This window comes from Mastigoproctus giganteus, chromosome 9 (genome assembly GCF_048544385.1).
Source record: "Mastigoproctus giganteus isolate SK-2022 chromosome 9, ASM4854438v1, whole genome shotgun sequence".
NCBI lineage: Eukaryota > Metazoa > Arthropoda > Arachnida > Uropygi > Thelyphonidae > Mastigoproctus > Mastigoproctus giganteus.
Window position 1 is genome coordinate 115,162,906 of NC_143583.1, and position 22,803 is coordinate 115,185,708.

At 37.6% G+C, this 22,803-nt stretch overlaps 1 protein-coding gene across 3 annotated transcripts in view; it reads left to right on the forward strand.

The window, feature by feature from the left end:
- The first annotated feature begins 745 nt into the window (after window positions 1-745).
- LOC150080663 (myotubularin-related protein 10) overlaps window positions 746-22,803 on the forward strand; it is a 240,041-nt gene continuing 217,983 nt past the window's right edge. For all 3 annotated transcript variants that reach the window (XM_090381920.1, XM_090381921.1, XM_090381922.1), the window contains exon 1: window positions 746-967. In XM_090381920.1, the coding sequence (XP_090238046.1) occupies window positions 875-967 (93 nt within the window). In that variant the 5' untranslated portion in view covers window positions 746-874. The remainder of the gene's footprint in view (window positions 968-22,803) is intronic.

The window sequence follows — 22,803 nt, forward strand, 5'->3', positions numbered from 1 at the left end:
ATAAATCGTATGGATTTCCAGAGTTATAAAGCAAAAGCTAGAGCTTTATTTTATTTTTTTTACTACTATAATAGCAATTAAAAACAAAGACGCTATATTCAGAACAGGGTGCTCACTCCAGAGTATCGGCAATAAGAAAAGGATGAAGGCAATAATTGACTCCAGACTCTTTCCACTCACTGCTTGCCTCCTCTTCTCCTCGTCGTAGGTTACAAACAAACAAAAAGGTAAAATAGTTACCATCTCCCTTCCCCCTTGGTGCTGGTTTAAAATAGGGAACGAGTTTTTCCCCTTCTAATTGCTACCATTTTCTCATTTCGGGTATGTCACGTAACCTGCACCTGTAACGTATGAAGAGGAGAAGGGGGAAAGCCGTGAGTGGGAGGAGTCTCCATCAGTTAATCACTGTCTTCTTTCTTTTCTTCTTGCCATTAGTCTGGAGTGCACGCACCCTCTTCTGAATTTTACCAAAAAGAAAAAAAAATAAAAAATCCGCCGCTGAAGAAGAAAATTTATTGAAAAATTTCCAAAAACATAATATTATGTTGACTAAAATAACCAGGTCACTGACTACCGTCAGAGAAAAGGGAATTTTGTGCTTTGTGTGAACCCGAACAAAATAGCAGCCGAATAATTTCGTTTCGACACATCAGTTTTCGATCGTTGCGCTGATTTATGGTATCAAAATATGTTATTATGTGTTTGTCACCAGGGGTATATACTCAAAAAGTAGCCGGCGCAGAAACAAAATTTGATAACATTGTTGATCATTTTAAGTGATGTAATTTTATATAAGTGCTGTGTGTAGTGATTTCGACCCTGCGTCGGTTCATGTGATGACTTGAACATGTAATTTATCGAAAGTATGTGAGTGATGGCTTCTCAAAAAATGAAATGTCGATCGCAAACATTCAAAGCTTATGTTGATCTTGAGAGTAATGTTGAAGATTTATCATCTTATTCTGCAGTACGTTATTTTCTGTTTTCTTTTTAGGGAGAAATGTTTACGTAAGATCTTGATAATACCGGCTAGTACATACTACAGAAGTATCATTGTTCTTTATATATTTATTTTTGTACCAGAGTGGAAATCTTAAAATCAAGGGTCACATTGGCGTTTGGGGAAGTATATGTTTATTTCATCAACTCTTGCTGCTGTCATGTTTACTTTTAAAATAGAGCTTATATTTCAACCAAATAAACTGCTCTTGCTTTGTAATAAAAGTTTTAAGTATCAAACCGTCAGCAGGTACCCGAGAGTTGTGGTCAGTTCGCGTGATATATAAATATATATATATAACTCCAGGGGCTCACATGTGGTGAATATGGGCTTGGAACAACCAAGGTCCTGAGATGGATATCATAATTCTCTTTCTTGGTGATTCCCTTCTACTTTTGACTCTCTCTCTTTCTCTCTCTCTCATGGTAACTCGGGGAATTTTTTATTTTTGTGCCTGGTGCAGCATAAGCCTCAGGCTTCCTTGCACCATGTAGCTATTAATAATCATAATAATAATATATATATTATTTTTTTATTTTCTAAAGAAACGAATCTTCTGATCTTCTTGTAATATTCATTCTGAATATGGCTGAACTGAGGATGGCTCAAACAGAAATAAAATCTTAGACCTGTTAAGGCCAACTTGTTTTGGGGAAAGTTATGTCCCACATGAACACCTGCCTAACTTTAAAAATTAGGCTTAACAGCATTTTGTGGTATCTAGTGCTAAACAGTTGAAAGAAACCCTGCCCATGCTTTATTGGTGTATGTCAGTCTTGTGCGGACTAGCTCAGCATGCCTTTAAGAGGGACCACTCAATTGTTCTGTAAGTTACTCTCTATTTTAATGTGTCCGTTGTACAGTCTTCTAAATATTCATGCATCTATTTGTTAATATTTCAGTACTGCAATAGTTATGAAAATATGGATGAGAACCTTTGTGCTCTCTATTAGACCCAGAATTTTTTTTTTTTTTTTAAATTAACATGTCATAATCATCAGTAGCTTAAAACAGAAAATATTACCTCCCAAATTAGAGGAATAACAGAAAGAAAACAACAGTTGCAAAAAAAGAAATCTAATTTATTAAATACCTTGAATTTAGAGGATTAAATCCAATCAGTAGCCCATGGCTAGCTAGAGAAACCCAAACCAATGCTTTGGATGCCACCTGCATATTATTATGTTGGAGAAAGTTTTTTTTTTTTTTTTTTCTGTGGTCTAATTTATGGCTAGAGAAAAGTATTTCTTATTGTAAGTCATCATGGCAAAATCCATTATCTGGAACTTTACATGTTATTATATATTGGTGGCATTAATATAACATTCAGGCACCTGCAGGTAACTAATAGGTTATGTTGGGCTAATAAATAAATTTTCTGTTTATACTCCAGGACGACCACACAGTCAGAGGTTAATCAGTGAGCTGTAGACACTGTAAATACGGTATACCCTGTACAGATTCCAGTGTTACAAATTTGTTGCCATTCTGTGTTTCTTGCTTTATAGGTAATATTTAAATTTACCTAAAATGGAAATAATGTTTTCTTTTGAGTCTGCTATTTATTATTAGCCATATGGTGCAAGGAAGCCTGAGGCTTATGCTGCAATTCCTATTGTTTAAAAATTAGTAATTTTATTGGATGGAAAACACTATTTCATTGGGATGTAATAAAGAAAATAAAATTATTAAAGCAGCTAATTTAACTACTCTGAGGAGTTATGGTAAAACTGTATAAATTTGGAAGATTAAGAAATGGACTAATTTTCTTGGTGTTCTTTTCATGACATAAATTTAGGAATAAAATCCAAAATTCTTACATAGTCTAGTTCCACTCACCAACAGACCCATAGTCTGGGTCTGTTGGTGAGTGGAACAAAGGGTTGGTGTTACCAAGAAAGGCTTAAGTTCTGCAAATTGCAGCTTCTGGAGACTAAGCATCTGTGAGGTAATCTAATTGAGATCACCTCACAGGCCTTGAATGGTTTGAACAAGCTCAATGCTAATGGGATTCTTCCTCTTGCTCAGATTACTCACCTGAGGGGGACATAAATTCAAATTGAGGAAAGACAATTGTAGAATAGATGTGCGGAAATTCACCTTTAGCGAGTGAGTGGTTGATAGTTGGAACAAAATACCATCTGTTGTAGTGGAATCAACAACTTAAATAAGTTCAAGGCAGTACTAGACAAACATTTGGAGTGAATGGACGGGTATTTGGGAGGTGGGTTTTTTTTTTTGTTTTTTAGCTGTTGCTATATAAGCTTGCTTTCTTGCATCATATGCCTCTACTAATGCTAATATAGTTCAGTCATTCTTTAACTCTGGAATGTTTCATGGTGTCTGACAGATCCCCCCCCCCCTTTTTTTTTGGAATGAAATCGGATCTTCTCATGTACTGGCCCCAACCAATATTTTCTATATGATTATTTAGTATTTTTCATTTTGATTTATTAAAGTTATGAGACTAAGTGTATCTTTGGTGTTTGACAGATTCCAAACAATCGAATATTATTTTCGTTTTTGAAATTAGTGAGAGTGTACAAACATCACTCGCCCATCAGCCATAATTTGTCTCCTCGTCCACCTTCAGGGTGGATGAGGCATGAATTACGGGTAATATCTGCTCCAGTGGCATATTATAATTTGGTTCTTTTTATATTTTTATATATAAATAAAATATATCATGTATATTTTATGAAGAAAAACTGCTGTCTCTTCAAGCGGATCTGCTCGATGGAAAGCTGGAAATTGAGTGATAGGAAGTATAATGGAAGACGAGTGAAAAAATGCATATAACTCAAGTCATTTTAAACAATGAAAAGTGAATAAATCCTAATTAATAAAACTATTTTCGATTCAACAAAGGTAAGAATTAAATTTTTATAAAAATAAAATGGTATCTGTCAGATGCCATGTGACAGGCTTTGTTTCATTTAAGGGAGGGCACAACAGGTAAGTTTAGTTGCTCCTACCTTTTTCAGTATCACTCCCCAACACATACATGCCATAAACTAGATCCCATTACAGAAGTCAGCCACCAACCAGCAGTTTCGTGGCTAACGTCTGTAACAGTACCCCATTGCAAACCAGATATAATGAGTCAGCTTGCACGTAATAGAACAAACAATCCTCTTTACCTCCTATGCCCTCATGGGTAGTGCAGTCGGTTGAATCGCTGTCCTCCCCATACTGACTTGGTGGAAAAGACACAAGTGTGAGTCCCATCGATGATGAGAGAAATTTTTATGGGGCCTTTTTCACAACTTGGATGAATTACTTAGTCACAGGCAAAGGTAGCATGTTTTTTCCCTCCTGGAAACTCGGGGGGGGGAGGTTTGTCCAAAAAAAACATAAAATCGATCACAGAATGCATGCAATTTACAGACAGTATATATATATATATATATATATATAATTATTATTTTATCTTTCTATTGTGGTTTATTGTGTTTATTTTCTTAATTACGGGTGTTTTCTACTCATAGGTATTATGGTTAATACATTACTGGTCTTTAAGCTAGCCTAAACTCGGTTATCTTAAATGCCGAGTTTAGGCTAGCTTAAAGACCAGTAATGTATTAACCATAATACCTATGAGTAGAAAACACCCGTAATTAAGAAAATAAACACAATAAACCACAATAGAAAGATAAAATAATAATATGTACTCTGTTCGTACCCGGGCATTGCTAAAACAGCTACCGGGACAACAGAAAAATCTAGAAATAATTTAAAGAAAAACCACTATAAAAGTATATTAAAAGTAAAATACAACATAAATTATCATATTACTAAAGAATAATATATATATATATATATATATATATATATATATGCAGGGTGTTTCAGTTAAACGTTTCAGAACTTCTAAGAGGGGTAGGGTACATCCTGACAACTCGAAATCATATAGCAATGTGGGGTCGGAAATGCTTTCCTGAAGCGGTCTTGTACACAGAAGCACCATAAAGAAAAGAGACCGTAAGTGAGAAATCGTTTTAATAATACATGAAAAGAAGCAAAAGGTACATGGATTAAAGTAAGTGTTCGAAGTTTCTTCCACGGGCTACAATGCACGCCTCACATCTCCGACGCATGGACATCCGAACATTCTGGAATACTCCAGGCGAATTTCGAATTTCTTCGGCAGCTACTGCGATTCTTGCAACCAGCTCCTCAGCATTGTCAACAGGGGTGTCATAAACTAGCGATTCCATATGACCGTGAAAATTCCTTCACAAGGGAAGGAATTTTCAACACGCATAACGACCATATCTGGGTGGTCGAGAACCCGCATGCAATACGACGTCGTGCAGCACAGATTCGATTTTCGGTCAATGTATGGGCCGGTATTATGGGAGATCACCTCATCGGACCTTACCTGTTACCGTGTCGTCTAACCGGACCTATCTACTTGATCTTTCTGCAACAAGTATTGCCACAACTTTTGAGAGATGAACAGATTTCTGCATCGACGCAACAGACAATGTGGTTCCAACACGATGGAGCCCCTGCCCATTATAGCGGAGATGTTCGTAACTACCTGGATGTCACATTTGGTCAACAGTGGATCGGACGTGGTGGTCCCGTGCGTTGGCCTGCTCGGTCACCCGACCTATCATGTCTTGATTTTTATTTCTGGGGTCATATGAAATCGCTAGTTTATGACACCCCTGTTGACAATGCTGAGGAGCTGGTTGCAAGAATCGCAGTAGCTGCCGAAGAAATTCGAAATTCGCCTGGAGTATTCCAGAATGTTCGGATGTCCATGCGTCGGAGATGTGAGGCGTGCATTGTAGCCCGTGGAAGAAACTTCGAACACTTACTTTAATCCATGTACCTTTTGCTTCTTTTCATGTATTATTAAAAACGATTTCTCACTTACGGTCTCTTTTCTTTATGGTGCTTCTGTGTACAAGACCGCTTCAGGAAAGCATTTCCGACCCCACATTGCTATATGATTTCGAGTTGTCAGGATGTACCCTACCCCTCTTAGAAGTTCTGAAACGTTTAACTGAAACACCCTGTATGCACACACACACACACACACACACACACACACACACACACACACACACACACACACACACACACACACACAGAGCAATATGGCCTCGGTCACTGATGTGTCTAAAACCCAATAACAACAGCCTCCCAGGAACTCTAGGCATGGGTGCTGAGAGTAGGGAATAGTGAACAGGTGTAACAACCAACCCTGCAATTAATCCATAGGTCTATTCTAGTGATGTGATAGCGTGAAAAATACTCTGTCTGATGAGATGCCCCATTCAGCAGTTTGTTTACACCTCCATAAAGGTGGGGATCTTTCTTGAGACAAAAAAAAAAAAAAAATAGATCTAAGTAGTGCACAGGGGATAATGCACGTAAATGTAAGAATTTTTTTCTATAGAAAAAGGCCTGAAAAGCAGACTGTAACAATGACCATTTCTTACTTTTCTAAATTTATACTTCAGTATCGAAATTCAAAAAATTTCCCATATAAAAATGCATGTTAACTACCTAATTTCATATTTTTTTTGTTATATTCTATGCATTGATTTATTGTCCTTCCAATAATCGGTTGTGATATTTATCCACTCAGTGTGGAAGTCCTCAAAACATCAGTGATACATCAACTGCTGATATACAAGGTGTGACAATACAGTTCCCAGAATGCTGCAATAAAAAGAACACAAAGTAAAGAAGCTCAAAAATAGTTTATATTTATTCAAAGTAATCACCAGCTGATTGCATGCACTTATTGTACCATTCAAAAATTTCTGAAAAGAATCAGTGAAGGCATCTAAAGAGATGATGCTCAGTTCAGCGACGGTTATGTTTTTCTTTATATCATCAACATCCTGAAATGGCTTCCCTTTGAAGGCAGTTTTTACCTTGGGAAAGAGGAAGTCTACTGGTGCTAGATGGAGAGAGTAGGTTGGATGGTTGAACTGTACAATACCATGTTTCATCAAAATGTCTTCACAGTAAGTGTGCAACAAGAACCAGTTGCCTTTCTCTTGAAATGTGGCCTCGCCCAGGAAAAGTGTCTCGTTTGAAGCATCTGTATGTATAACACAGCTCTCTCTCTCTCTCTTGCCCCTCCCTCTCTCCAGATATAAATTTCTTGTGACTCACACCCTCTTTGTCAAAAAACATGATCAGCATTGTCTTAATCTTGGATTTCTGTAAACAAGCTTTTAGGACCTTGGTGGTGATGATTTTGAAGTCTACCGCATGCTCTGATGCTTCAGTTTCTGGGTCATACTGAAACAAGCAATACTCATGTCCAGGTCGAGGAAATTAGGATTGTCTTAACAAGTCTGGATGATCTCCCTTTGTGAATTGTACATTTGCACATCTCCAGTCAAGGATGCTCTCATAATTATGTCTAAGGGTTTGCTTACTTCCTTTGCTGCCTCCTATAATATAACTGGATAGATCCCTTCCACCCCAGGTGCCTTTCTTAAGTTTAACTTCAACAATTTCTCCTCCACTTTGTTTTCAGTTATTACAAAATCATTTAACTCCTTGTTAGAATTTAATAAGCTTTTGTCCTCTTCTGATCAATTGGCCTTCTAACCAATCTGATTCAACCCCTGCTTTCTAGAGTTTACTTAAGTAAAGAAGTCTTTGCTGTTTTTCTTTGTAACCTTTGCCAAAGATTTCTCATAAGCTGTCTTTGTTTGCCTTACCTCCTTTGTGAGTTGATTACAGACTAGCTTATATGTGAAGTAATTGCACATACCTGAAGAGTTGTAAACAACAGATCATATTAGCAAAATGTTCTGAGGGCAGAAACTTTTCAATTAAGTGGGCAGCTAATGCTGGGGAAGCAAACTTAAATAACTTCAAAGGGTGTGTCAGTAGTTAATTATACAAGAATTAAGTCTTAAAACAGTAATGTAGAAGTATTGTCAATAAAATGAGTGAACTTGAACTGCTGGTTAGGACAAGTAACGCTGATATAATGAGGCTTACGGAAACGTGGTGAAGCATGGTGCCACCCTGAGAGATAGGGGATGATGATTTTCAGTATGTTATGGTATGTACAATGTATTTAGGAAGGATAGGACAGATAGAAGAGGTGATAGGGTCATGCTTCTTATCAAAAGCAACCTTAGCACGATGAAAGCTTTCCCGGATTCAAGCACTTTGTATGATAGTATAGAATCTGTATGATGTGAGATAGTTGGAAGCAAAGGTATAATGAGAGTGGGAGTAATCTACAAGCCAGATGACTGTGAAGATTATGATGAGAGCCTCTACATGCAAATGGAATGGGCAAGTAAGCGTGAATGTCTCATTATGGGTGATTTTAATTTGCCTCTAATTGATGGGAGCAAATGGGAAGGAAACTTGACGCGGAGGACAAAATTTCTAAATCAACTAGATGATTGTTATTTGTATCTTCATGCCAGGGAAAGTACTAGGGAAAAGAATATTTTAGACCTAATCATCACCCATGAACCAGATGACATAATAGGGCTGACAGTAGAGGAACCAGTAACAGGAAGTGATCACAGAGTTCTATGGTGGATGCTGAAGAGAGAGGTAGCAGTAGTGAAAGGCAAAGGAAAGGGTTATAATTTCAGGAAAGGAAAGGAAATTACAATGGCTTAAAGTGCCACATGGCCTCTATTAACTGGGTAGATAGCTCACAGAGAGTGAGTACAATTGAATTATGGTATACCTTTAAACCATTAATCACAGAAGTCTTGAATGCATATCTTTCTATACATTAAAATAATTTTCCTCCTAATGATACTTATTCAGCCAATGGGAGAAGAAAGATGTATGTTACAAGCTTGTTTTACTGTGGTAAAACAAGCTTGTGTTTAAGTGTGGTCATGCGCCATGTTTATCTAACATGACTACGCGGTACCATTCTTGATTTCCAATATGTAACATATTTATTTAAATAAACTAAATGCAAGAAGGCATAATGTTTTAAGAGTTTAAGATTCTATATCTATATAATATCGATGTAGATACACCTTAGACGACTCTTAAAGAAAAACTACAAAGTAGTGTGAAAGGCACCCACCAATGAAAAGCCAACTAGCTTTGAAACGGTGCCGTCTGGGTGGTGGTACCCACTGAGAATGAGTAACAGTAGTCTTCTCTATTAGTGAAGCATTACTTATTCGAGGTAGTGCAATACATGGTAACTTGTGAAGGATGAGCACAATATGAGATACAGATGAAATGATGCCTCTCATACTAGGATCGTAGTTTTTCTTTAACAGTTATCTTTTGGTGTATCTACACTGATATTATATAGATATAGTATCGTTTTTATGTATTCATAGCCGAGGAAGAGACACACACACACACAGAGTCGAAAGCTTCTGTAAGTATTTTATTTTATTTTATCAAAAGAAGCGAGTGCAGCCCCCCCCCCCCAGTATGCCATAAAAAAAAATACTCCACAAGGTGGATTCCAAGTTAGATGAATAATGAAGTTGCCAGATTACTTGAGCAGAAAAAGACAGCATGGAAAAGTTAGAGCAATAAAAAGTACTGAACCCTATAACAGCTACAAATTGATCTGTAATAGTGCCACAGAAAAGGTTAGGCTGGCAAAGAGTGGGGATTAAGAATTCTTCGCATATACTGTATTTCCCCATGTATAAGACGCACCTTTTTTCGAAAAATTTGGGGTCTAAAAACTGGGTGCGTCTTATACAGTGGTTGTAGATTTTTTTTACTTGCATTTCCCGCTTTTTTGCACTTGTTGTCTTTGCGGTCATTGTTTTGCACTTGTTACCGGTATATTAGGTTACGTTTTGCCACATTCTGCCCAGAAATGGCTCAGAAAAGGTTTTTGTGCAGTGCTGAATTCAAGTTAAAAGTGATCCAGTTTGCAAAAGAGTTTATCTGGTTTTTAGGAGCATTAGCAACTAAGGCCATATTGCTCCGGGGATATGCGGTGGTCTTTCCCTGACCTTTCCGCATCCTCCGTATTTGGTGGTCACGGGCTCGAACTCCAGTTTAATCAAGAAGCGTCTGCTACGCACTGCTGCTCCTGCCCACCTGGCTACGGAGGCACCTTTCAAAAGTGAATGGAAATCGTGCTGCTGAACGTAAGTTTGGTCCTCCTACAACTGAGAAAACAATCCGAGACTGGCTACGGGAAGAAGAAATCCTACTGAAAACGCCACGGCAGAAGAAGGCCATTAGAGGCAATCCAGCAAAATGGCCTGATTTAGAGACGGAATTGAAGATATGGATTGAGGAGCAAAGGGCAATTGGAATTCCTGTGTCCACAAAGATGGTTCGGCATGAGGCAAGAAGAACTGCTGATGAAAAAGAAGTTACTGATTTCAAAGGAGGACACAATTGGTGCTTCAGGTTCATGAAACGGAATGGACTAAGCATGCGTACACGCACCAGACTTTCCCAAAAGATGCCTGAAAGCTATGAGCAGAAGGTCCTTGAATTTCATCGTTTTGTCATTCAATGTTGGAAGACATCAGTTTGAGTTGGGACAGATTGCAAATATGGACGAAGTCCCCCTTCAATTTGATGTCCCAAGTAACAGAACTGTTGATAAGAAGGGGGTGAAAACTGTAACTGTGAAGACAAGTGGACATGAAAAGAGCCATTATACAGTTGTTCTAGCTTGTTGTGCCGATGGAACCAAGCTGCCTCCTATGCTGATTTTCAAGCGCAAAACAATGCCAAAAGAAGACATTCCTCGAGGAGTGGTTGTCCACGTTCATGACAAGGGTTGGATATATCAGGATGGGATGAAGATCTGGTTTGAGAAAGTTTGGAGCAGGAGACCAGGTGGGCTCTTATGCAAACCTGCCCTATTGTTGTGTGTGCCGTGAGCTTGATCAGTTCAGGGCACACACAACAAAAAATACAAAGAAGATTGCTGCAGAGCAAAAAACAAAACTTGCCATCATACCTGGAGGCTTGACATCCCAGCTCCAACCACTTGATGTCAGCATTAACAAACCCTTCAAAGCTGCCATGAGAGACGAATGGAACCAATGGATGAAATCTTCTGGGGACAATTTGACACCAGCAGGAAGAGTGAAGAAACCAACTATAGGAGAAGTTTGTACCTGGGTGAAAAGATCCTGGGATAATATCAAGATTGAGATCGTTGTCAAGTCATTTAAGAAGTGTGGCATTTCAAATGCCATAGATGGAACTGAGGACGAGGCAACATATGAAGACAGTGATTTGTCATCAGACACAGATGAGGACAAGCTAATGGATGGGAGTTTTGACAGTGATGAGTTATATGAATTTTATGATGAATAAAACTTGAGTTCAATAACTTTATGTAATACTTTTTTTTTTTTTTTTTTTTTTTTCAAATTCAAATTAAGGTGCGTCTTATACATGGGGAAATACGGTAAATGCAAAGAAGAAGAGGACAAACCAGATGACACTTATGTAATGGATGTGGGACAGTATTAGACACCACAGCTGATGTTGCAAATGTATTCAACGATTACTTTGCATTGATATTTACAGAAGAAATACCCTTTATGTCACTAAGAAATTCTGGGAGTGAAGTTGAAAGATATGTAATTAATGATATTAAAAAAACTTTCGAGCCTACAGGCATGTAAGGCTCCTGTGGCCGATCGCATATGCCCTATAATTTTAAGGGAGGCGGCAAGTGAGTGCATTGAACCATTGAGGCTAATTATGAAAGAATAACTGGACTTGGGAAAGATCCTTTTGGATTGGAAAAGTGCCAATGTATCTCCAATACATAATGGTGGTTCTAAGAGTGAAGTGAGAAATTACGGACCTGTCAGTCTAACTTCAGTAGTATGGAAAATCATGGAGGCAATGATCAAGGGTGGAATTCAGGATCATTTAGATAAATGGAATTCTGAAGGATACCCAGTATGGTTTTGTAAAGGGAAAATCATGTTTAACAAATCTGGTTAGCTATTTTGACAGAGTCACTCGTGAGCTGGAATTAGGGAATAATTTTGACATTGTTTATTTAGATTTCAGCAAAGTGTTTGATTCTCTCCTACATGAGCAGTTACTTTATAAGCTGTAACAGGTTGAAATCACAGAGAAAATCCTTAAGTGGATAGCAGGATGGCTTCAGGGCAGGAGGCAGAGGGCTGTGATAAATGGTTATGCATCAGATTAGGTTAAAGGTTAATGTAAGAAGTGGAATTCCCCAAGGTTCGGTCTTTGGACCACTGTTGTTTTTGATTTTCGGAAATGACATTGATGAAGGATTAGAGGGTGTGATGTCTAAATTTGCAGATGATGCAAAAATTGGTAGAGTAGTTAATGATCACTACCAAGCAGAGCTTCTTCAGAGTGACCTAGATAGACTTCAGGGATGGCCAGAAAAGTGACAAGCTTTAATCCACCAAAGTGCAAGGTCTTACACATGGGGAATAGTAACCCAAAATAACTTATGCACTTGGTGGAGTTGAACTAAAGTCAGTATCGGAAGAAAGGGACTTGGGAATTATGATAGTCAGACATGGTTTGCTGAGCATTGTAGACAGGTTGCAAGGAAGGCCCATGGTGTCCTATCGATGATTTATTGAACATTTGCTAGTAGAGATAACGGCATCATAATCCCATTATATAAGACTATTATTAGACCACACTTGGAATACTGTGTTCAAGTATGGCGACCGCACCTAAAGAAAGACATTGAGCTTCTTGAAAGAATCCAAAACACGAGTAAGTCACCAAGTGAATCTGGCAAAATTGCGTCCATATGAGGAAAGACTGAATATGTAGGGTGCACCACTTGGAAACTAGGCACTATAGAGGAGAATTGGTTGGGGTGTTTAATGGTCAGAGAGGCTTAAATAAAATGAGGGCAAAAATTTCACGGTTATAAATGATTCTAGAACTAGGGGCCATAATTTCAAGTTGCTGGGGGAGATGTTTAGACGATTGCAGGAAGTTTTATTTTAGCCTGTGAGTTATAAATTACTGGAATAAGTGGGGGATAGAGGCCAACAGTTTGGGGATTTAAAGCTCACCTGGATAGTTACCTACAGGAAGAGGGAAACACACAGGTTGTCTATTTCCTTTTTGTTTATTATTTTTTAATTATTTATTTTATGTAATTTTTAATTTTTTATTTATTTTTTTGGCTGGTGCAGCATAAGCCTTAGTTTTTCCTTGCACCCTGTGGCTAATACTAATATCTACCATAGGCTTTGTTGCCTGTCAATTTATATGCATCGCATGCATTTTTCTTCTCTGCCACGTGTCTTATTAGTTCATCTGATATCCATTTAGGCCTAAACCTTGGAGCAGTATTTCTTAGTCAGTATGAAAAGCCTAGTAGCTTCCAAGATTAATTCCTTGATTGTTTGAATTCTCATTTAGAATTTGCCGTTGATAACATCAGTTGGCCCTACTGCATAGAATTTTAAAACTGTCTGAGTCCACCATAATCACCTTTGCAAAAGTTAAGGCAGATTACAAGAAATCTGGCAAAGAATGCCAAGAAAAGGAACAAAGACTTTATTTATGTTAATAGTAGAAGGAAGGGGGTTGAATCACATTGGTCCACTCGATGTGGATGGTTTGGCTGTTGATGATCCTGCTGGTGGTTTTTTTGGTTTTTTTTTTTTTTTTAGGAACGTTAGCAACTAAGGCCATATTGCTCCGGGAATATGAGGTGGTCATTCCCTTGACCTTTCTGCATCCTCCGTATTTGGTGGTGATGGGCTCGAACCCCGGTCTAATCAAGAAGCATGTGCTATGCGCTGCTGCTCCTTCCCACCTGGCTATGGAGGCGCCGATCCTGCTGAGAATGGTCTCTCATTATTATGAGAGCATCCCTGGATTCAGGGGAGTTGTCTGTCTAAAGATGTGCAAATATTTCACCAAATCACAAAAGGAGGATCAAAGGCAGATGAGTAATTAGACTCTTGGCTTGACTCTTCCAGGGAGTCACTGCTTAAAGAAGTAATGCAGGATCATCTAGACAGGAATGCAGTTACAGCATGGATTGGTTAAAACCCATTTGTATGGTCCTTGAGGTTGTCACAGACATTCTCTCAGATGTGCCAGACAAGCTGACATTCCGATATTCCCTGTCAGAGATTTGATACTTTGGAATCTCCTCTCTTCGATCTTCTCTGGCTTTAGAATCTCTCTACCTCATTCTGTCAAATTCATCTGTTGTCTCTACTGTTCTTCCAGCTCCATCAATCACTTGAAGCTCTTTTACTTCCTCTATTTGCAACTAGACTTTCTCCAGTCCAACTTTCCTAACAGTGAGGTAATTTTCCTTGGTGATTTTAATGTTCACAACTCCAGCTGGCTTCCGTTTTCTAGTCTCACTGACCCAGCTGGTCGAGATGCTGAGGCTTTTGCAATTACTAATGACCTTGCACAGGTTGTTCATTTACCTACAAGAATACCAGACAATCCTAACCATACAACCAACACGCTTGATCTTTTTCTCACAAACAACCCTTCTAAGTACACGGTCGAAGTGAGTGGTCTTTTAGGCACCTCAGATCACAACTTGGTGATTTTCTCTTCTCCAGTGGAGCCTTTATCTCATGGCTATTCCCAACCTTGTGTTGTTTGGCATTACAAGAATGCAAAATGGGATGACCTGCGAGATTTCTTTTCTTCTTTTCCTTGGTTGGATTAGTGTTTCAAAACTTCTGATGTCAACGTTTGCTCAGATCGTGTCAGTGAAATTATTCTTGTAGAAATGGAATTCTTTATTCCACACCACTTTAAAATCTTGTCCTTTATCTAAACCTTGGTTTTCCAATAAATGTGCTAAGGTTGTTCAAGAGAAAAATGTTGTATATTGTAATTGGCTTGTTTCCAATTCTTCAGTTTCATTTTCTGCCTACACCAAAGCTCGCAACAATTGTAAAGCAGTTATTAATCAGTCCAAACTAGATTTTGAACAGGCTAAGAGTAGAAAACTTGCTTCTTGCCCTAATGGTAGCCGAGCATTCTGGTCTCTTGCCAAAGCTATTGGCCGCAACTTTTGCCCATCTCTGCTCCCAACCTCTGTCCAAACCAGATGGTTCTGTTGTCACTTCAGCCAAGGATATACTGACCGGCTAGCATCCCATTTTTCTTCCAGCTCATGTATTAATGATCTTGGTAAAACACCTCCCACCATTCCCAACACACTCCATTCAATGCCTCCTGTGGTCTTCCGACAAAAGCATGTCAGAAGGATTTTGACGAATCTCAATGCTAAGAAAGCTCCAGGTTCTGATGGTATTTCTCCACTTGTTCTCAAAACCTGTGCTCCTGAACTTACTCCTGTTCTTTGCCACCTTTTTTCACTTTCTTATTCCAAAGGTGTTTTTCCTTCCTGCTTGGAAATTTGCTCATATCCAGCCAGTTCCTAAAAAGGGTGACAAATCCCTCCCATCCAATTATCGTCCCATTGCAATTATTTCTACTCTTTCTAAAGTAATGGAGAAATCAATTAACCGGCAACTTTTAAACTACCTAGAAACCTTCCATCTGATCAACTATCGCCAGTATGGATTCCGTCAGTGTCGATCCACTGGTGATATTCTGGCTTATGTTATCCATTTATAGACAAATTCAATGGAAATGTTCGGTGAAACACAAGCAGTTGCTCTTGACATCTCAAAGGCTTTCGATCGTATTTGGCATAAAGGTCTTCCAAACAAGCTTCGATCTTATGGTTTCCCAACTGTTTGTTGTAATAAAGCTCAGTATAATAAAGCTAATAATAAAACTCAGTCTTGTCTTATATCTCCCAAAAAGTTTTATTCTGCTCCTATGCTTACCTTTGGTCATGCTCTGATTTCTAGGCAAGTTGATATATCTCTTTGACTTCTTCTCTGACCTTGACTTCTAATCTCTCTTGGCACAAGCACATTACCAATATTGCTTCCTCTGCATCTAAAAAACTTGGTTTTCTGTTTTGCTCTCGCCATTACTTTTCTTTCAAACAGCTGTTCAGTCTGTACAAATCGCGAATCCACCCTACTATGGAATATTGTTCCCACATCTGGGGCGGTGCACCCAAAACCTCTCTCAGGCTTCTAGATTCCATTCAGAAGAGGGCAGTTAGGTTAATTAATGACTCCTCTCTAACAGTCTCTCCACTCGCTGTTTCATAGACTTACTGTTTCTTCTGCGTGCCTTTTCTACAGATACTTCCATGGGCACTGTTCTTCTGAATTGGCTTCTATTATTCCCACTCTCTTTCTAAACAGTCTGAACACATGCCACCAACATCCATTTACTGTCCAACTTCAAACTCACAGAACCAAGTTTTCATCTTCCTCGTTTATTCATTCAACTGCTGTTTACTGAAACAACCTTCCTTCATACATATTTCCTGTAAATTACAGTCTACAGAAGTTCAAGTCTAATGTCAACAAATATCTTCTTTCATCTTCTCAACCTCCCACCCAAGCACGGTACCAAGTACTATAGGTTCTAATATCTCTCGTGTTTGGGGTTTTCATAAAAAAAAATAAATCTGATTGGATAACGACACATTAAGAAAGAAACTGGATCCAAAAAATTATTTTGATATCATGTACAGCAGGGTCTTGCTTCTTTGCATTTCTCTTATACAGCAATTTCAATTAAATCCATATTCATTATTCGCCCCCTTTTTCGCCGTCTTTCAGCATTATGTGTTCTATAGCTGAGTCCGAGAAGGGTGTTGGCACCATTGCATTGTCGGTGATTCAGTCTGTTTACAGCATATGATAGTGTAAATATATTATTAGGCTTTTATATGCATTCACAAGAAAAAAAAAAAAAAAAAAGGCTATGTTCCCCTTCTCAGCAAGGGTCTGGAACATAACCTACCATATGAGTGGGGCCCTGCTATATTTGTATTTCAGGAAGGCTTTTGATACTGTTGCACATAGACTGCCTTCAGATTGGAGTATGTGGCATTAAGGGTAAATTACTGCTATGTATAAAGTGATGATTGAATGGGAGAAGACAGAGGGTGGTTATCAGCAGACACAGCTCTTCATGGACTAATGTTATTGGCAGAGTATCCCACGGTTCTGTGCTTGGACCATTGTAATTTTCTATATTTATTGATGGTGGCATATCAGGCTTAATGTCTAAGTTTGCTGATGATATTAATTTTGGCAGGGCAGTTAATCATAGTATTCAGGTACTGTAACAAGAACTAGACAAATTAGACAGATTGACTGTGAAATGGCAATTGAAGTTTAATATTGACAAATGCACAGTACTTCATGTTAACATTAACAGTGGTACCAGCTATGTGGTACAACACTCAGGGCAGTGGAGAATGAAAAAGACCCGAGGATAATTGTATGGTCAGATATGAAGTTCTCTGATGGTGTAGACAGGCTGCAATGACAAGTCATTGGGTTTTGTGAATGATATACAGCAATTTTTGCCGACAGGAATGAGGAGGTGATTATCCCATTGTATAAGGCAATGGCCAAGCCATATCTTGAGTACTGCGTACAGGTCTGGAGGCCTTATTTTAGGAAGGAAGCAGATCAGTTGGAACGGGCATGGAGAAAAGCAATATGACTTTGGAAGCAAAGGAGTGCTCTTACCAGAAAAGGCTTCATTTTTGCAAATTGCAGCATATAGAGACCGGACACCTAAAAGGAGATCTGATTGAGGCGTTTAAGGCCTTGAATGGATTGAGTAAAGTCATTGCTGATGGAATCCTTCCTCTTGCTCAGACTGCATGTATAAGGGAACATAAATTCAAATTGACAGTGGATGATTGCAGCTCAGATGTGTGGAAATTTGTCTTCAGCCAGAGTGTGTTTGAATTTTGCAACGAACTCCCATCTCGTGTTGTAATGGTAGGTGGTTTGAATAAATTCAAGGAAGAACTACATAAACTGTTAGATAGATTAAACTTTTTTTTTTTTTTTTTTATAAGTTTGCTTTTTGTATAATTTGCCACTACTACTACTAATAATAATAACTTCCAAACTTGTTGGTAAGGTACTATTTGTAAAAGACCTTAACTTCCTTCATGTCATGCAAAAATCATGATACTGTTGAGCCATAATTACAAGGAGTATTAACTAAGATCTTTGCTTGTAAATAAGTGGCTTTTAGCTATATCCCCAATAAATGGCACGCATTAATTTTTGCCACCGGCATAACCTTCATTCAGATCTTGAACTGCAACTTATGGCTAACCATAAGTTGCAATACCAGTATATATACACCAGCATGTGGTTCTAAGGTATCACAAGAGATTTTAAACTTGCCTTTGTAGAGCACGTTAAGAGGCTAAGAACATCCTGTCACCAAAAAGTAAACATAGTTCCCTCAGCAACTTCATGGGATGCTAGTTGCCTTTTCTTTGTTGTGGTTATATAGAACCTTAATAAGATCTAAACTTGACTATGGAATACCACTGTATAGGTCAGCATGACCAAGTGTACTCTGCTGGCTTTACCCCATTCTTCATAGCAAAATATGCATTGCTCTAGCAACCTATTGTACATCTCCAGTATATATGCTGAAGCACATAAGCCACCTCTCTTTTTCAGAAGACAACTTATATTACTCTATGCATATAAAATTATATCTCTGCTTAAAATCCCTAAAACTGGTAGATGCTTTTCACTCAGTACAACATGTTATACCAAACCACCCTACTGCTAACCAACTCTTAGGCACAAGAATCAGGCAAATGTTAGCAGAATTAAATATGACTTGATAACATTGCAAATACCCCTTCAATTTCCCTCCTTTATAATTCTTGGCTGTTTCTCCTATATTGACTGTAGGCAAGTAATGTGAAAGAAACTGATTTCCCAATGGCAACATTTATGTCATGGGCAAGCTGCAAACAATTTATTCAAGATTAAGCCTGTAATCAAACACTGGCAGCCTACAGGGCCACTGCAACCCTATGTGCCACCAGTAAGCGAAATAAAATTTGCCACCCCAAAATATTTGGATTAAAAAATAAAATAAGGTGTAAATAATTATTATCATTAATTTATTGAAAAATAAAAGAATTACAACATATCTCATGTATAATATAATGAAACAAACAAAAATAAAAAAATCATTGTGAAATTCTGGAGATAAACTTTAAATTCTAAATCACAGTAATCATACCCACAATAATAAAATAAAAGGAAAATTATACAAATTTGTTTCCTTGCTTTAAGATATTCAAATTTATTATTTTGGAAAAATAATAAATTTGAATTATTTGAATAAAGTTTATTTGTTCCAAAAGATCATTTTCTATTGAAATTATTGCCAAATTAGAGATTCATTGTTGAGACATTGTGGATCGTAAATAATTTTTTATTAATTTTAAGTTTGAAAAACTCTGTTCACCTGAGAAAACTGGTACGGTTAGAAAAATTCATAATGCAACTGCTACATTTGGAAAAGTATCTGTAAAATCGTTTTTAAAAATATATTGTAAAACTTAAAATGGAGTAATATTGTCTTTAATATAAATTTGAAGTACTCTTAAGTTCTTCAGATAATGCTAAACCATCAATATAGGACTCATTACGATCAGTGTCACTTAATATGTAAATCTTTGCAATGATTTGATAAATCGTCATATGACCATTTTTTTAATTTGGAAATATAAAACATTTTAAATATTTGTAAATCTTTCAGGTAACGAGAAAATTGTGTCTGTAACTTGAAAGAAAAAAATTAATGTTTAAATTTTGTTGCAGATCCTGAATAGCTTCATTTCTGCTTTCATAATCGAAATAATGTTTTTTCAATCTTTTCCTTACAGTGCTTCTGAAAACGAAGCTTCAGTGCCAATGATAGTAGCCATATCATTAGCCCAATCGAGAAATTTTTGGAATGCTTCCTCTGTTCTATTTTCTTTAAAATATTATTTTGTAGACATTCAAGAGCTTCGTGTATATCAGAATCCTTTTTTTTTTTTTTTGGAGCATTTTACTTACCAGATTAATTTTATTTAAAATATCATGCCAAATTTTAACCGAAGAAAGGAACTTATGTTATTTTTAAGTCTATTGATTTAGCATGATTCCTTGTATCTATATCTTTATTTTCATCTTCAGTGATTATAGCAAAATATTTAGCTTCTCTAGTCATTTTTAGTATTTTATCTGTAATATTTTGTGAAATTACAGGAACTCCCCAACTTATGTAAGGGTTGCTTTTTGCGGAACGCTACAGGAGTTGGAATTTCCCCCATGCTTGTGCAGCACTTGCAACTGTGCTTGCTGAATTGATTGAATCAAAAAATAAATGTTCGACGAACATAAATAGAATTATTTATTATATTTATTCAATTTTTTATCTCGTGCAGGAAAAATTACAAAATCATGCAATTTAAAAAAATTTCGAAATTATAAAATTACAAAAAAAGAGAGGAGATAGGCATAACATCAGTAAGTTTTACCTCTCGAGCATTGTTGCCAGAATCGACGTCAAGTATGCCGCTTTTCATTGTAGATTTCTTTGTAGCAAGCAAGCATATCATTCGCCCTTCTGCGAACTTTTAAGAATCATTCGCTGTCAGGATCCATCTTCTCAAACCTCGCCATTGTCGATGCAATTTCACGAAATGCCATTGCCATCTCTCTGGTGATGAAGCGTCTCGGCTCCTCATTTGGTTGGTTCATCTTCAGCTTCGTCAGCATTTTCTTCTTTCACTATCGCTGCCTGCAAGTCAATAAGTTCTTCATTAGATAATTCCTTCTCTTCTTCCTCTGTTAACTCCTCCATGTCTTTGGTATCAACCTCCAACTGAAGTAGCTCTGCAACCTTTACAATCTTATCTGTAACCTCTTCATATGATTCTTCTTTTTCAAATCTTTCGAAGCCTTTTACATGCGGTGGGCTTATTTTCTTCCACGCACCATTTAAACAACTTTTAGTAATTTCCGCCCGGGCCTTATTAATGTTTAAGATGGCGTGGTAAATATTGCAGCAAGATTTCCAAAAGTCTCTTAATGTAAAATTTTTCTCATCGTCTACTGCAGACAATGTCTAAGCAAATGTAAGTAAATAGTATGCTTTTAAATTCGAAATAGCACCCTGATCCATAGGTCGGATGAGTGAAGTAGTGTTTGACTGTAGAAATATTATTCTCACGTTCGAATTGAAATCATCTAGAAGTGTAGTATGTCCAGAAGCATTGTCTAATAGAAGCAAAATCTTGAAAGGAACGCCGTTGTCTTTACAATATTTTTCAACCTCAGGAATGAAGCAGCATTTAAACCAATCCTCAAAGAGATATTGTTATCCATGCTCTCTCTGGTTTGATCAGAAATTCATGGGTAGGGTGACTTTATTGATGCCTTTAAATGCACGAGGATTTCCAGAATGGTACACAAGCTGTGGTATTAATCTGTAATATCCCACTGCATTTGCCCCACTGAAAAAGTGTGGCCTTATCTTTTGACGCATCGAAACCTGGCATTGTATTTTCCTCTTTAGAAATGTATGTTCAATCCGGCAATTTTTTTTCGATACAGATCAGTTTCGTCAATGTTAAAAATTTGCTGCATTGAATAGCCGCCTTCATCAATAATTTTTTCCAACACATCACAAAATTTCTCTGCAGCTGCAGAATCAGCACTGGCGATTTCACTGCATACTTTAACGTTGTGGAAACCAGCGCGATGCTTGAACCTATTAAACCACCCGTTGCTTCCACCAACTTGGCTTGGGATTTACCATGCTTATCCTTAATATCTTTATAAATACTTGTTCTTGTATGTGGTGTTAATTTTTGTTAGCTGTTTAAAAAAAATTGCCATTTCTTTTTCTTCATTTCATCATCATCATGGGTTCCTTCAGTTTCTACGACTGGTTGGTAGCACTGAGATGACTTTTTTCCCACTTCTCTATGTTGAGTGCCAGCTTCTTCAAGTCCTGGTATGATCTTGTATCCCTTTGCAGTTGCTTTATGAAATTGTTTCTCGGTCACCCTCTGGGTCTATTTCCATTAATCTTTCCTTCTATAATCAGGTTTAGCATTTCACTGTCTTAGATTGTGTCCAATCCACCTTTCTCTTCGCTTCTTGATTAGGTTTATCATTTTTCATTTTTCTCCTAATTCTTCTAAGTCTTCATTTCAGCTCTGCCATATTATGATGTCATGTGACATTCCCCAGTAACATGCAGGAGAGGGGAAAGCAGTGAGTGGGAGATGTCTTCATGTCCTATCATTGCCTTCTTTCTTACAAAGTACGGGGTTGTAATCATGTTCTGGAGTAGCTAAATATGAAACATGGATCCAGATAATAAGAAAAATAACATAACAAATCCCTTTGGCTCTTAATTTGTGTTTAGTAGCAGCACTAATTGCCTAAACAGCAGAGGTGCAAACAATGCGTTCCCAGTTAAATCTCTCTTAATCTGTTTGTTATATGGAAATTTTTTTCATTCTACGGAAACTATTTTAAATGTAATTATCAATGGGAATTCAAAAAATATTGCTAAATAGAAAATTTTGCTACAAAGAAGTTCATTAAACAGATGTCTGACTTGTATATGTCAAAAATTTTTTGGCACCCTCCTGAACTGCCGCCAGTAAGCGACTCTTACCTCGCCCCCACTTGCGGTGGCCCTGGCAGTCTAGTCTGCAAGAACCATAAAGAGGAAGTTGTTCTAGCTTAACCCCACACAGTCATCTGATACAAGCTTTTCTGTTGAGGGCTGATGAGCATTGTGATGCCATGATAAACTGTCAAACATGTTCTCATATGGTGTTCCGATTATTTTAATGTACGGCATTTATGTTTTAGTACTTTAAATTAGCACCAGTGGTGTAGCTACCTTTTTTTTTTTTTTTTTATTTGGTAGTTGTTGGCGCATCGGCTTCTGTGGCCATA